At 44.7% G+C, this 16,702-nt stretch overlaps 1 protein-coding gene across 1 annotated transcript in view; it reads left to right on the forward strand.

Annotated features, from left to right (window-relative positions):
• Positions 1–16,702, forward strand: part of LOC119973347 (laminin subunit beta-4-like) — a 163,850-nt gene that overhangs the window by 35,469 nt on the left and 111,679 nt on the right. Inside the window, 7 exon segments of the mRNA XM_038811282.1 lie at positions 2,957–3,171; positions 4,716–4,739; positions 4,741–4,837; positions 7,731–7,919; positions 9,701–9,762; positions 9,764–9,842; positions 9,845–9,880. Coding sequence (XP_038667210.1) covers positions 2,957–3,171; positions 4,716–4,739; positions 4,741–4,837; positions 7,731–7,919; positions 9,701–9,762; positions 9,764–9,842; positions 9,845–9,880 — 702 coding nt within the window.

The following is a 16,702-nucleotide window of genomic DNA, read 5'->3' on the forward strand; positions in this document are numbered from 1 at the left end:
TTGGGAAATGAATTTCCCGAGAACATCCCGAGGAAGCGGAGGACCGCCTTCCTGTCCTCCGGGGTCTTCATGGCGTTGATCGCCAGCACCTTGTCGGCAGTCAGGTTGCAACTACCCTGTTGTGAAATGTGGTCCACCCAGAAACTTGATAGCGGATTGACCGAATGAGCATTTGGCCCTGTTGAGCGGGAGGCCATTTTCATGAATCCGCCTGAAGACCTGTCTGAGGCCGACAATGTGATTCCGCGGGCGTTGTGGACCAAATTATCACGTCGTCCACATAGACTCGCACCCCCTCGATGCCCTCCATCATTTGCTCCATGATGCGATTAAAATACTTTGGAAGCTGATGTGATACCGAAAGGCATGCGGTTGTAGCAATAGCGTCCGAACGGAGTGTTAAACGTGTACAGTTTCCGACTGGACTCACCAGCTGTATTTGCCAGAAGCCACGGGAGGCATCCAGCTTGGTGAAGTATTTGGCATAAGTCATCTCACTGGTTAACTCTTCACGCTTCGGATCGGGTAGTGCTCCCGCATGATGTTGTGATTCAGGTCTTTGGGATCAATGCAAATGCGGAGTTCACCAGAGGGTTTTTTTTTACGCAGACCATGGAGCTGACCCAATTTGTTGGTTCCGTGACCTTTGAGATGATGCCCTGGTCTTGGAGGTCTTTTAGCTGCTTTTTCAGACAAGCCCTTGAGAGGAGCTGGCACCGGAGTGGTGCATGGATCACTGGGGTGGCGTTTGGCTTGAGCAATATCTTGTAGCGATATGGGAGCATGCCCATTCCATGAAACACGTTGTGGTATTGCGTGAGAATGTCGACTATCTCGGCCTGGAGATTCACATCGGGCGAGGCAGTCGCCGGTGTCGAGGACATGGTGTGGACGCGCTGGACCAGATTCAGGAGCTTGCAGGTGCGAGCACCGAACAGGGACGCCCTGTCAGGCCGGGCGATCTCGAATTGTAATGTTGCCTTGATTGCCTTGTGAGATACCCCCAGCTGACACGATCCACTGGCAGCTATGGCATTGCCATTGTAGTCAAGGAGCTGGCAGGCTGGTGGAAGAATGCTTGGTTGGTCACGGATGCTGTCGAGATCTGACTGTGAGATGAGGTTCGCAGACACGCCGGTGTCCAGTTTAAATCAGATGCGAGCCTGGTTGACTGTGAGGTCAGCACACCACTGAGGATCGAAAGGCGGTTTGCAGGTGCGGTGGAGACCAGCTTGTGTGTGGTTATGATGCCCACCCGATATGGAGACTTAAGCCAGTCAGCATTGGGGTCTGTTGGGCTGTCGGGGTCAGAATCCTGCATGCCTTGTTGTACCAAGCGGACACTTCTGCACCGCATCTGGGATCGTTGGCTGATGATTGGTGGATCGGACCTGCAGAAGGCCACGTAATGGGCAGGCTTCCCACACTGTAGACATCGCCGTCCTTTGGCTGGACATTGCCGCTTTAAATGGGCGGTGCCACAATTCGGACACGTCATGACGCTGACATCAGGGCGTGCCGTGCGCCATCGCGCATGCGCAGTACGCTCGGCCGACATACGCACCTGCATGGCCTCGTCATCCACCCGGTCATGGCGCGCATGCATAGGGACCCGGGAAAAGCGCACGAAACGGCCACTCTCCTCGATGCTCAGGCCTTGCATTTTTCCAATGGCCTGCACCCGTTCTGCCTCATGGGAGGCCAGTTTTACAGTTTCTGCCGTCCTGATGTGGGAGTAACGATTCCTGGCATGCTCATGGACTACGCACGTCTCAATAGCAACAGAGAGGGTCAACTGTTTGATTTTGAGGAGCTGCTGCCGCAGGGAGTCGGAGTGGACCCCGAAATGATCTGATCCTGGATCATGGAAACAGCCATCGAGCCATAATTACATGACTGCGCTAGGATGCGGAGAGGGTCAGGAAGGACAGAAAAGGTTCATCCTTGCCCTGAAGCCTCTGTTGGAAGATGGACCGTTCAAAGCTCTCATTCACGTCAGTATCGCAGTGGCTGTCGAATTTAGCAGAACTGTCTTGAACTTGTCTTGTCTTCACCATCGGCAAACGTAAGCGAGTTGTAGATGTGGATGGCGTGATCCCCCGCAGTTGACAGGAACAGCGCAATCTTCCTGGCATCCGATGCTGCCTCGAGGTCGGAGGCCTCGATATACAGGAGGAACTTTTGCTGAAGATTTTCCAATTGCCGACGAGGTTACCGGAGATGCGGAGCTGCGGAGGGAGCTGGATGTTTTCCATTTCGCTGGATGACTGCTTGCTGGTTGTTGCAGATTCACTCGAGGTAGGTTCGTTAGGATTAATAGCACTCTAGTACCATGATGTGTTCGGCAGGTTGGTTCAACGTTGACTGCCACTGGATGCAGTGAAGCAAGAAACAGACGTCTGACACAGGAGATGATCCAACACTGTTTTATTTAACTAGTGGACTGCTGACCATGTTCAGCTGTGGGTTGACACTCTACTAACCTAACTGATTACCTCTTATTGGCTTGACCAGACTTACTGGCTACCGCATGGTGATAGTGCTCACTAGCTTGTGCACTTTGACTGTCTCAGTAGCTGGGTCCTGAGAGAGGGAGACTCTTAATGCCCTGTGTGCTTTATAGTGGTGGTGTCCTGTCTGGTGATTGGTTGTTCTGTGTTGTGTGTTCATTCGTCATCCTGTGTGTCAATCACTGCCTGTCTGCATCTCATTATATACATGAGTGGATATTATGTCAGTTTGTAAACATTGAGCAGATCAAAGAAAGGATAATGCAGCGTATTGGGCGTCCATTTTAAGTATCCCTCCTGATTTTCATTTCCACTGCAGTCAATGGAAAAACAATTGGACAATCTGTGTAAGAGACGACATCCAAGATCAGTTTAACACCTCCCCCCTCCAAAGTTTCTTTCACATTTTTCATAATGTCAATGTTTTTGTTGTCTGTTTTCCGCAGAGCTTATAACATTTACTAATCTGCGGATAAGTTTCACTCAACTTCACACCTTGGGAGACACGCGATTGCGGAGAAGGCAGGCTAGAGTTGATGAGAAGTATTATTACGCACTGTATGAAATGGTTGTTCGAGGGAGCTGCTTTTGCTATGGGCATGCCAGCCAGTGCATACCTATTGATAATATAAGAGGTGACGTATTCAGCCATCAAGGAATGGTAAGCACTTCACCACCATTAATTTCTGCCTCAACACTTTCCAAAGCACACTCCTTGTACTATTTTCAGAAAATTAAATAGCGTGAACATAAATGCAAGAATGTATAACCTCTACTGCTGACCTTAATAGATTTTTTTTAAGGTACAGAAAGGCTACCCTAATTTTGTATCCCAATGGCAGATGCTTTCACCACCCAGGGAACTTATCTGCCCCCAGACGCAACAAAAGCTGGTGCACTGCACGGGGTCTGGGGAACGGGGTCTTTATAGCCAAAGTGAAGCAACTGCCCAATCAGCCACCTTTGCAAGGGGGTGGGGGCCACTTTAGATAGAATCAAAAAATAGTACAACACAGAAAGAGGCCATTGTCACCATCATGTTGGTACCAGCTCTTTGGAAGAGCCATCCAATTCATCTTACCTCATGGCCCGTTAAATCTTCCCCTTTATGTATATATCCACTTCTCTTAGGAAAGCTGCCCTTGAATCTGCACCCACCAATTTTTCACGGATCGTATTCCAGGCTATAACAATTCACTGTGCAACAAACATTCTCCTCAGTTCCCCACTATCTTAATTCTGGATTCTTTGTTACCGACTCTCATGCTAGTGAAAATAAAATACTGCCCCCCCCCCCCCCATTAGCCCTGTCAAAACTTCTCATAATTTGAATTAAAAGCAGTTTTATGTCCCTGCTGTGGTTGCAAAAATGGAAAACTATGCAGTGAAAATATGGTACGCTTCCCACAACTTTCTTTGCTCTAAAGAATACACTGTAACTTATCTCCATAAAACTGTAATCCATCACCCCTGCTACCTTTTGGGTCAATCTCTTCTGTACCCTCCAAATTTTTGACACCCTCTGAAAAGTGTGGAACCCAGACTTGAAAATGCTGAGGTCCAACCAACGATTACAAATTCTGAAAAAAAATGACCAAAATAGAACCCAAAGCTGCTGGAACAATTGTTAAAAATCTTGTGAATGCATTATTGTGTGCCATAGTGCTCGGGCGTTTCTTCAGTCAATCAAACATAGGAAAAAAGCTCAACAATTAATCGCATTGCAAAGGTGGAATCAGAGATTAACAAAATTCTAATAATCAGATGATCCAAATATTAAACTCTTAATGGGAGCTTACAGTTGTATCATGCTTTTTAACATCGAAAATATTACGAGCGCTTCAAAGAGGACAGAACAAAGGTAGCGGAGGGGAACATTCAAAAGGTGACCAAATACAAGACACTGGAGGTTCTGCTTCTGATTGCAGAAGTGAAAAGAGGGAGTTACATAGGAGTCAGGCAACTAAAGAGGATTGAATGGGATCTAAGTTTGGAAGAGTTTTGCAAAGGCAGGCAGGCCGAGGCCAAGGATGTTTTGTAAATAAGAATTCTGAATTTAACGTGTGGAGAATGTGGCAGTTAATTTCCTTTAGGGACTCCAGTTCCAACAAAACTTCAATGTCACATATAAGATGTTAAAAATTGTAAGTGTTCTACTATTGGTCACAGTTCTTCAACCAGTTTTTATTACAAATATTTTCCCAGGTTCAAGGGCAATGCGTCTGTCAGCCACAATACGGATGGTGTAAACTGTGAAAGGTGTAAGGACTTTTACAATGATTCGCCATGGCAACCAGCGATCGGAATAGAGAGAGATGATTGTAGAAGTAAGGATTATTCCATCTGGTTTGATTGATAGTCTGTTTAACTTGTCTAATAATTTCCAAAAAGTCAGAAATGTAAACTGAATTGGATTTTGAAAATGAGATAGTTACACATTTACAGTTAGTTATTGTTATTCTCTAAGATATGTATGCTGGCCTGGAAATTCCACTTTCAGTGCGATCGGTTGATCATGTGAAAATTGTACAGGTTTTAAGGAGTGGGTTTGTGGTTTTTATTTGCTCACGTTTTCACTAGACCTGATTTTCACATCACTGAACCATGGCGGCCCAGATTTTAGCAAGTCGTAAGAGGCTTTGTGCCTTATCCAAAATGACACCGGGACCCTTGATCCAGAGGTCCAACCTCCATTCCTAACAGATCTTGGGCTGGTTCTCCGATTGTGAGGCTATGTCCTCACACCGGCGTGGGAGCGGTGGCGTTTTACGCCCAAAGATGCGGCGCAATGGCCACCGATCCTCTGTGTAGCTGGGGGCTAGGATGCCAGCAGCTTAGAGCCCCGGCTCTAGCTGCCGATACGGCCCGGAGAATTGCTGAGTCCATCCATCGCACGGCCTGCGGGGGCGACGCTATGCAACATGACGCCGGCCTTTGAAATAGTGCACCCCCCCCCCCCCCACCTCCCCCAACAGTACCCCCAGCCTCTAATAAAGTCCCCCCCTGCAACGCAGATCGTCCCTCCCCCGACTGTAGCAGCGCTGGACTGAGTCCGCAGCTGCCACGGCGAATTCCCGATGGATAAGACCATGAGAGACCCACGCTGTCGTGAACTCGGCCGGTCGGGGGCGGAGCTTTGGGGGTGCGGGCCTCAGGCAACGTCCTGAGGCCGTCGATATGGCTCACGGCATACTCTCCAATTATGCCGCTTTGGAGGGGGCGGAGCAGCGCGAAAGGGGCGCCGCCCCCGATTTGGTTGAGAACGGGGATTCTACGGCTGATTGCCGAACACGATTTTCAGCGTTGGGGACGGAGAATCCGTCCCCTTATTTTTGCCAGTGGAGAAAGGGGACAGGGAGGTGATTCACACATGAGGGAAACCCAAATTCAGCAACACCATCTGAACTCTCTTATGGACAGTGACTTGCAGGCGGCATGTTGCAGTGGTTAGCACTGCTGCCTCATAGCACCAAGGACCTGGCCCTAGGTTACTGTCCATGTGGAGTTTGCACATTCTCCCCATGTCTGCATGGGCCTCACCCCCACAACCCAAGATGATGTGCACGTTAGGTGGATTGGCCACAGTAAATTGCCCCTTAATTGGAAAAAAAAATTGGGTACTTTAAATTTTTTTTCAAATGAACAGCGACTTGCTTTCAAGTGTATTGAATGGTCTTTTATCAATCAGTTTTTTTTCACATATGAAATGAAAAAATGAAAATTTCTCATGACACTCTTTACTTAAGTCAAAACTTTTCGAGAGTGGATTTTATCAATGAAAATCGCTTATTGTCACGAGTAGGCTTCAATTAAGTTACTGTGAAAAGCCCCTAGTCGCCACATTCCGGCACCTGTCCGGGGAGGCTGGTACAGGAATCAAACCGTGCTGCTGGCCTGCTTGGTCTGCTTTAAAAACCAGCGATTTAGCTGAGTGTGCTAAACCAGTACATAATGACATCTTTCATAAATACTATACTAGAGAATATGTACAATAACATACTATAGATATCAAGAACTTTATTTTATTTCACCTAAGCATGGCTCAAGATGTCTGAGGGGATACTGGATGTGTTGGCATAGAGGGTGTAAGGGGTATAAGGGGAAATATTGGTGGATAGAGGGCTTGTCTTGACACGATTGTGCACTCACTTGGCATAGGGGCTATAAGGGTCATGGGTCATGAGTACGGGGTCATCTGTTGGCATGAGTCAATATAGGTTGGCATGGGGCCTTAAAGGGCCATGGGGTGGGTGGGAGGCATGAGCTGACATGGAGAGAATGAGGAGCCTTTGGGAAATTTGTGGGACCACGGAATGAGGGTGGAGGGATTGAGGAGATGTGAGGGGTGAGGGCTAGAGGGTAAACAACCTGCCTCAGCAGCCAGCATTCCCTGTGGGTGCCACCCAACTGTTTCCAGGGAAACAACGGCATGCTCAACTGCAGCAGCTACCTGTCCCCACCTCACCCCAGAACAAAGATCCCCTTATTGAGGGCATGTTCTCCTGAGACGAATGTGCAATCCGGGAAGTTTCCCAACTCAGCACACACACCTCAGGAGCAAAACTCCGGGCTAGTATCTTCCATGAAGTAGCATAGCCGAGCAAAGTTTTAAAGTAATTTTTTGAGCGCCTTTGCAATAAAAAATATTGCTTGATGTATTTAAAAGTTTTAATTCTATTAATGCAGTTTTACTAAAAATGTTTTACTGATGCAGCTGAAAATGGGTTTATCACAAACTAGAAGCATTATTAACCACAATTTCTAGAGCACTATCTGTGATAACCTAATTTAAATAATTAAAAAATACTTCAAAAACACAAAACAGAGCGATTTACTAATTTCATTGGTGCAGTCAGTTTTTTTATATCAAATTTTAAAATATACGTGAATGAGTTTTTTAAAATCTCCCTATTAGTGTCTATACCTAAAGGAAAAGTTTACTTTTAAAAGAACTTAGTTTTTGAGAGCTTTTGGATGAGACATTAAATCGAGGACCTGTCTACTCTTGCAGGTTCATGCATAAAATTCCAGGGTTCTTCTCAAAGAAGGGCAGGAAAACTCCTGTTGCTTTAGGTTTAAATTGGTTCTTTTTGTTTGTCTCTTAAAATATTTGAATGCAATAAATATGTTTGAACTTGTCTGCTAAACGCAATAGATCAGAATGTAATTGTTTTCATATAATTTCCTTTCAAATGCCGATTTGTACTTCTTCCTTTTCAGGATGTAACTGCAACGGACACTCCGAGAGATGCCATTTTGACATGGCAGTGTATTTGGCCAGCGGAGAGATCAGCGGTGGGGTTTGTGAGGAATGTCAACACAACACAATGGGTCAAAACTGTGACCAGTGCAAGCCCTTCTTCTACCAGGATCCGAGGAGAATCATTTCTGACCTACTTGCATGTGTCCGTAGGTTTGCTCTTTTTCTACTCTACTTTTGGATCAATTGTTAAGTGACGCTTTGTAAAGACTTGTCAACAAAGCCAAAGTGACCAGTCTCCTCCATATTTTATATTAAGAGTGTAAAACTTAAAGGGAAACACAATGATTGATGAACAAAATATGTTCCATTTGTTATGAGATTGAAGTTGTCGTAATTAAGTTCAGTTCCAGCATCGCATGCCTTGCACAATCGTTGTGCAATTTTCTTTTCACACCTACATTATTAACTGTGCAAAAGTCCTTGAAAGTTAGTTTTCGAAGCCGAGCTTGACATGTTACAATTGGGTGAAGTTTATATAGCCCAATCACTCCAGGTAGAGTGAAATCAACAGCCTTTCAATGCTGCATAAGGCACTTTTGAAACTATTATGTTACAAGTATAACTCAGCAGCATCTGAAATAACATAAAATCAAGTGTTAAATGTGTGGGATTTAAAAACTTAATGTAATTAAAATGAATGCTTAAATAAGCATATTAATAACGGATAACACTGAGCACATTGTTTTCTCAGAAGGCACATTAAGCCCCATATTTTTCTTTTCATGAGGATTAAATAGACTATTGAAGTCAATCCCTATATGGTTTAAGCTTTGCATCCAACACTACTATTAAAAACAGCAAAGTGCCGTTAGATAGCATTGTCGGCATGGCGCTGCAAATGCCAAGAAAGGCCCCACTGTACATGCCCAAAGCGGGTTTCTGTTTTTTGCACTTTAAATTATCCCAGCACAAAGATTGAAAAGGATATGAATGAATTTATCAAGATAAACCTCAGTTCAATTATAAGAAGAATTATAATAACAGTACTTGATAAAAGAAAATAAATTGGAGTTTTTCTAAATGCCATAATTGGAAATTGTCTTCACCTCACTCAAATTTCTGAAGACTTTGTTGATATCACATAACTTTAATTTTCATGAATAAAGGGCGGATTCTCCGGGAATCGGCGGGCGCGGAAGAAACGGAAACCACTCCGGCTTCGGGCCGCCCCAAAGGTGCGGGCCAGATCGCCCCGCGCCCCCCTCCCAGGACCCCGGAGCCCGCCCGCGCCGCCAGGTCCCGCCGTTAAGGGACCTACTCCAATCCACGCCAGCGGGACCTGCATAGCACGGGCCGGGACTTTGTCCCATCGCGGCTGGAGAATCGCTGGCCGACCGGCGCGGCACGATTCCTGCCCTGGAGATTTCGGCAGGCCGGCGGGGGCGGGATTGACGCCGCCCCCCGGCGATTTCCCGACCCCGGGGGGGGTCAGAGAATCCTGCCCAATGCGTTTGAACCCAGAGCATTGGCTATGTCATGCATCGAATTCTGCATTTTATAAAAATAAATAACCAAGGAAGAGTTAGTTCATCCTGATTTCTTAATTGTACACTTTATGATTTTAAAGGATTAAGAAATATGAGGAAATGATTAATCATAGGCACAACTATATCATTACATCGAAAGACAGAAAATTCTAGATCACCTTAGCTTGCTAACTAAAAACAGGTGATAATTATAAAGATTTGATTAAGACCTAATTTGCAACTTCAATGAACTCAGGCTAGTCTTTGAAGTAATGTCAGAAACAGGTCTATCTGATCTTGGTCCAGTATCTAGAAAGGGGTCGGCGGGGGCGGGGCCTGAGGTGTGTGATCCACAGGTTAATCACCACCAGTCAGCTCTCAAAGGGGAAAGCAGCCTCTAACTATGGCAACTTTACAGAAATGCAACACTTGTAACCCATTGCCTGTTCTTTGAATCATAGCCTGTAACTGTGATCCTGAAGGCTCACTAAACAATGGAATGTGTGAAAGTCACTCCGACCCAGGCCCTCCGTACACTTGCTGGCCGCTGCATCTGTAAGAGAAATGTTGAAGGGACAAGATGTGATCAGTGCAAGTCTGGCTTCTTGGACTAAGCTCTATTAATGCTGACGGATGTGAAGGTGTGTATGAGCTAAGAATGAGATTTATCTTTCTATTATTCACTGTGAATATCTATATTTGCACTTATCTAATCTAACCCAAACTCTAATCCACAGGAACATATATTCTGCCAGCCGTGACTACCTCTGAAAGAAATGTTGTGGGTTTAGGTCACAGTCCAGTTACTTGAGCATATAATCTAGGGTAGCACACAAGGACAGTACTGAAGGAATCAGGAGTGCTGTCTTTCGGATAATAGAGTCATTGAATCCCTACAGTGCAAAAGGAGGTTATTTGGCCCATTGAGTCTGCATCGACCCTCTGAAAGAGCACCCTACCTAGGCCCACACCCCCACCCTGTCCCCTTAACCCCACCTAACCTGCACATCTTGGACTGGGATGTTACATCTGACCTTTCAGTTCAGGGAAAGGATCGCCTGACGTCACTTTGACGAAGAGCACAGTAGTTCCCAATCCTTCAATGAAGACTGTTAAAAACAGATTAATTATCATTGTCACATTGCTGCGTATGTATTTTGCTGCGCATTGACTGGCTGCTGTGTGTTTTACGTAACAGCACAAAATACAGTTCAAAGGTAGTTAATTGCTGTAAAGGCTTTAGGAAGTCCTAAAGTCATGAAGTACAATACATAAATACAACTCCTTCTTTTCCTGTTTGAGTCAGCAGCCTGCTTTGTTTCCACTGTCCAATAGCTTTATAACTTCTGGCCCACACAATCTACATTCCCTGGTCACCAGCTGCATCCTTCTTGCTGGTCACTGTATGAGACAGAACCAGACTGTTTGCAAACTGCCTGTCCTGTCTGACCCTGTGGCGAGCTTCCAAACCCTTATCCACTCCATCACTAAGACTGGCAACTCCCATCTCCGTACATCTCCCATCTCTGTCTCTGCCTCAACTCATTGGTTGCTGAAGCTCTCACCATGCACTTGTTAACTCTAGATTCAACTCTTCCGAAGCTACAACTGGAACAACTGCCCAACCATCCAATCTACAGAATTGCACAGTTTCAAGACATCTGCATGATGTTGTTAAATGTGACTGAAATTGTCACCCATGCAGACAGAAGGTATGATGAGATCATGGATACCTCAATAGCCATAACATGCTTAGGCAAAGGAAATAATCACATATTCTGATAACAAGCCCCAGTCAAAGCAACTGTGGTATTATCTGTCACTAGAAATTCTAAAAAACAATTACAGCCCAATAGTTATTGCCCAAGGGTATAGAAGGTCTTGACAACTGCAAGCTCCAAGATAGCTGTTCAACCTTGCAAACTAGATTTGTTATTGAAATCACCTTTTTAATTAATCAAGGGATGTGGGCATCGCTGGCTAGGCCGGCCTTCATTTCCTGTTCCGAATTGCCCTTGAGAAGGTGGTCGTGAGCTACCTTCTTGAACCGCTGCAGTCCATGTGTGCAGATACATCCAGAGTGTTTTAGGGAGGGAGTGCCAAGATTTTGACCCAAACGTTTGTGAAGAAACGGGAGTATATTTCCAAATCAGGATGGTGAGTGATTTAGAGGACAACTTACAGGTGGCGGTATTCCCAGGTATCTTCTACCCTTAGTCTTTCTAGATGGTCGCAGCCATGAGTTTAGAAAGGTGCTGAAGAAGGACCTTGTGAGTTCCTGCAGTGCATAGTTGTTGATGGTACACACTGCTGCTACTACGCATCGGTGATGGAGGGAGTAAATATTTGTGGATGCCAATTAGTGGGCTGTTTTCCTGTTTTGCCCAGAGTGGTGCCTAGTTTGTTGAGTGTTGTTGGAGCTGCACTCTTTCACACAAGGGGAAAGTATTCCATCACACTCTTGACTTGTGCCTTGTAGATTGTGGACAGGCTTTGGGGAGTCAGGAATTGAGTACATGCCGTCGGATTCCTAGCCTCTGACCTGCTCTTGTAGTCACAGTATTTATATGGTTAGTGTAACTCAGTTTCTGGTCAACGGTAACCCCAGGATATTGATGGTGGGGGATTCAGCGATGGTAATGCCAATGAACGTCAAAAGGCAATGGCTAGATTCTCTCTTGTTAGAGATGGTCATTGCCTGCACTTGTGTAGTGTGAATGTCAGTCGCCATTTGTGAGCCCGAGTCTGGATATTCTCCCGGTCTTGTCACATTTGGACATGCATTGCTTCAGTATCTGAGGAGTCACAAATGGTGCTGAACATTGTGCAATCATCAGCGAATATCCCACTTCTGACCTTATACTGGAAAGAAGGTCATTGATGAAACACCTGAAGGTGGCCAGACCTCGCACTCTGGCCTGAGGAACTCCAGCTGGATGTGAGATAACTGACCTCCAGCAACCACAATTATCTTCTTTTGTCCGAGATATGTGTCAAACTAGTGGAGAGTTTCCCCCCTGATTCCCATTGATTCCAGTTTTGCCCTGGCTACTCGATGCCACATTCGATCAAATGCGGCCTTGATATCAAGGGCTGTCACTCTCACTTCACATTTGGAGTTCAGCTCTTTTGTCCATGTTTGAACCAAGGCTGAAATGAGAACTGGAGTTGAGTAGCCTTGGTGGATCATCAGTGAGCAGTTTATCGCGAGCAAGTGCTGCTTGATTGCATTGTTGATGACCCCTTTCTCATTTACCAATGATGGTAGAAGGTTGATGGGGCGGTAATTGGCAAACCTAGGCAAATCTCCATATTTCTGGGTAGATGCCTGTGTTTAGCTGTACTGGAACAGCTTGGCTAAGGACATGGCAGCTTTGGAACACAAGTTTTAGTATTATTGCCTTTGCGGTATCCAGTGCCTTCAGTTATTTCTTGATATCATGTGGAGTGAATCGAATTGGCTGAAGACTGGCATCTGTGATGCTGAGGACCTCCGGTTGAAGGTTGTATCAAATGCCTCCATTTTATATTTTGCCCTGATGTGCTGGCCTCCCCTATCATTGAGGATGGGGTATCCGAGGAGCCTCCTCCTCCTCCAATGCGTTTTTTCAATTGTCGACCACCATTCACAGTTGGATCTGACAGGACTTCAGAGCTTTGATCTGACCAATTGGTTGTGAGGTTGTTTAGCTCTATCTATCACTTGGTGCTTATGCTAATTGGCATGCAAGTAGTCCTATGTTGTAGCTTCACCAGGTTGACACCTCATTTTTAGATATACCTGGTGCTGCTCCTGCCATGCTCTCCTGCACTCTTCATTGAAGCAGCATTGATCCCCTGGCTTGAAGGTAGTGGTGGAGTAACACATTTACCAGGCCACAAGATTACAGATTGTGGCTCAGTACAATTCTGCTGCTGATGGCTCACAGTGCTTCATGTTTGCACTGTCTTGAATTCCTGGATCCGTTTAAAATCTATCCCGTTTAACACGAAGGTAGTGCCGCACAACATGATGGATGGTGTCCTCAATATGAAGGTGGGAATTGTTTTCCATAAGGACTGTGCAGTGTTCACTCCTACCAATACCGTCATGAACAGATGCATCTGCGACAGGCAGGTTTGTGACCCGCAGACCCAGTCCAGCAGTTAAGTCCCTTAGGACTCAGCCAGTTGGGTTAGTAATGCTGCTACCGAGCCACTCTTGGTGTTGGGCGTTGAAGTCCCCCACCCAGAGTACATTCTGTGCCTTTGCCACCCTCGGTGCTTCCTCCAAGTTTTGTTCAATATGGAGGAGCAATGATTCACCAGCTGATGGTGGACAGTTTGTGGTAATCAGCAGGAAGTTTCCTTGTTTGACCTGATGCCATGAGACTTCATGGGGTCTGAAGTTGGCGTTGAAGACTCCCAGACCCGATGGGCCAAATGGCCTTCTTCTGCACTGTAGAGATTCTATGATTATATTCTATGATTCCAGTTAACACTTGAAGCATCTCTAAATGTAAATTCAATTATGAGTGCGGGTCAGGAAAATGGGGGCGATGCATTGAGACTCTTCCCGATGCAGTTCTGCCACTAGGAATGTTTCCTGATGCAACCTGGAAAATGGATCAGCTGCTCACTGAGCAGTGGTGGGCAGACAATTTGCATACTTTAAGCCCCAATTAGATTTTACCAGCTCACTGCTATTTTGCAACAACCTACAGGGCCCATCGGAGCCAGAGGATTCATCTCAGGGCCTATCGGAGACAGAGGATCTATCCCAGTGCCTATCGGAGCCAGAGGATCTATCCCAGGGCCTATCGGAGCCAGAGGATCTATCTCAGGGCCTATCAGAGCCAGAGGCTCTATCCCAGGGCCTATCAGAGCCAGAGGGGCCGCTGGCAGCAAAGGCACCCTTTGCCCAAACCTTATTGCCAGAGTAGTTCCCTCTCTATTCTGACCTACCTGCCTGCTTGGCCCCTCAGTGTTTTTAGTTTAACTTTGTACCTCTGAGGGCACTTCTGTTCTCAGAGTTGCCTCATCAGCACCCACCTCTCTGATGGGGCTGCTCTTTATTTATTTATTTTTTAAATTTAGAGTACCCAATTAATTTTTTCCAATTAAGGGGCAATTTATCGTGGCCAATCCACCTACCCTGCACATCTTTGGGTTGTGGGGGTGAAACCCACGCAAACACGGGGAGAATGTGCAAACACCACAAGGACAGTGACCCAGAGCCGGGATCAAACCTGGGACCTCGGCACCGTGAGGCTACAGGGCTAACCCACTGCGCCACCATGCCGCCCGGGGCTGCTCTTTATAGGACAACTACAGGCAGTTGCAACTGCCAAGAGTGCTGTGGAGTCTTCTTACTCCACATCAATGTAAAAGTACATTAAACATCAGTTCAGTGGTGAATATTGGCTGTAGGCCACGTCCACATCTAGGAAACCTCAGCAGAGGTGAGCTTATATCTGCTTCGTTCAGGACACCCCAATCTCCACTGAACAGTGGCGGACTGGGTCTAAAAATATTGGTTGCCAGGAGACAAAGGGGGCCCACCCACAACTACAATGCTATCATTAATTTTCATAATGAATAAATAAAATTTTCAAAAATACATATGGAAAAAAAGGGTACAATTAAATTTTTGTGGAAAAAATGTGTATTTCTTAGCAATTACAGTGTACATGTACTGTACATATTACTGGCAGTAGATACCAAATGTAAATACAGAATGTTATAATTGAATTTTTTATTTATTTTTTTTATTTTAAGTAACTGGTGATATTTTTAAATAGTTTACTGCACAATTTACACATTAACAGATAGTTCAAAAGCACAATAGAGCATTGCATGCAGTCCACTATATTAAGAGCAATCGTTTGTGTTCGCTAGATGATTGTGCGAATCTGCCAATAATTGCTTCTGCATCCAATTCATCTAACAATTCCTTTTCAATGGATAGCAACATGTATGATTCCAAATTCTCCTCAGACAGCGAATTTCTAACCTTGTCTTTATGATCTTTAGCTTTGAAAATGTCCTCTCACATTGGACTTGAGTACTGATAGTGTGCAGATGACTTTATAAAGATTATAAAGGTTATCATATGCCTTGTCATGAAGTCTGTTGGATGCCAGAATTTTTAGTACACACGCTGGGCAAGTGCTGCAAATTTTACAATTGTTGCAACTGGAATCCATATTCTCACCATCATTAAGCAATAGCTTTAATACATCAAAGTTTGAAGCAAAAGAAAACAATTCCAATATTACTTGATCTTTGCTGATTTGTGAAACAGCTTAATAATACCTTCCAATGCTTCATCTTCAAGGCCCTTCTCTGCAATAGTTTTAAACTTTGCTGGGTCCAAGCAGGACAAATCTTTATACAACTGTTTGTGTTGTACAAAGCGTGATTCTAGTGACTGGACAATGCTATCCATTATTAGGTTAAACACATTTACTCGAAAATCAGCTAGAGAATCTGAGGAATTTCTTTCATCATCAACAAGCTCATCTGCCATTCTTTTCTTCTTCCTTTTCCTCTTAACTGGCGATGCTGATACAACGCATCAATTTCCAATGTTTGATTTTCATCCATATTCATCTGTGAAATCCTGTCATTACATTTGTTTACAAATTCCAAAGCCTTGCTGTGAACGTTAGCAAATTTTCTTGTCTGTTCCTTCAACTTTGTTGTAGCTGAATCTACCAAACTCCATGCAGTAAACATATCTAAACCACTTGTCTGTAGATAACTTGATAACGGGGTTGTAGTTTCAAATATACAAGTAAGTAAATGCTGTCAATTTCAACCTTTCAAACTTCAGAAGACTTTGAAGTAAAACATTTGCTTCATGTTTTGTTTTTTGCGTCAAACATTCTGAATCTTGTATCATTGATAAGCATGTCAATAGATTTACGAAAGTACTGGCAGCGGCATCATCAAAACGTCCAATATAGTTGTTGCTGCATTGGATTTCCTGACCATCTGGTCTCACCTATTAGCTTTAATCGTTTCATTTTTTCTTGTCCTAGATGTTTTCCAACAACTTCTATCCATACAGCCATTCTCTTGTATGATGCTTTCACAGAAGTTGCTATATTCTGGAGCAAATTGAAAAAAGAAATTGCACACAACATTTTGTTGTTTCAGTTATCACCAACTTCAAGACATGGGCATAGCACCATATATGAACATGTTGATCAGCCACATCAGCAATTTACTTTGTAAAACCATTATATTGGCCATGGTAGCTTGCAGCACCATCTGTGCTATCAGATAAACATTTTTGGGGGTCAATTTTAAGATGCTGTGATGTTTCAATCAATAGATCAAAAAGTCCCTGTCCTGTACCATCATTACTTGGCACAACTGAAAGTAGTCGCTCACAGATAATACCTTTAAGCACATACCGAATAATAATGCTAAACTGATCGATGGATGAATTATCTTGTGTTGAATCAACCTGAATAGAA

Source organism: Scyliorhinus canicula, chromosome 11, assembly GCF_902713615.1.
Source record: "Scyliorhinus canicula chromosome 11, sScyCan1.1, whole genome shotgun sequence".
Taxonomy (NCBI): domain Eukaryota; kingdom Metazoa; phylum Chordata; class Chondrichthyes; order Carcharhiniformes; family Scyliorhinidae; genus Scyliorhinus; species Scyliorhinus canicula.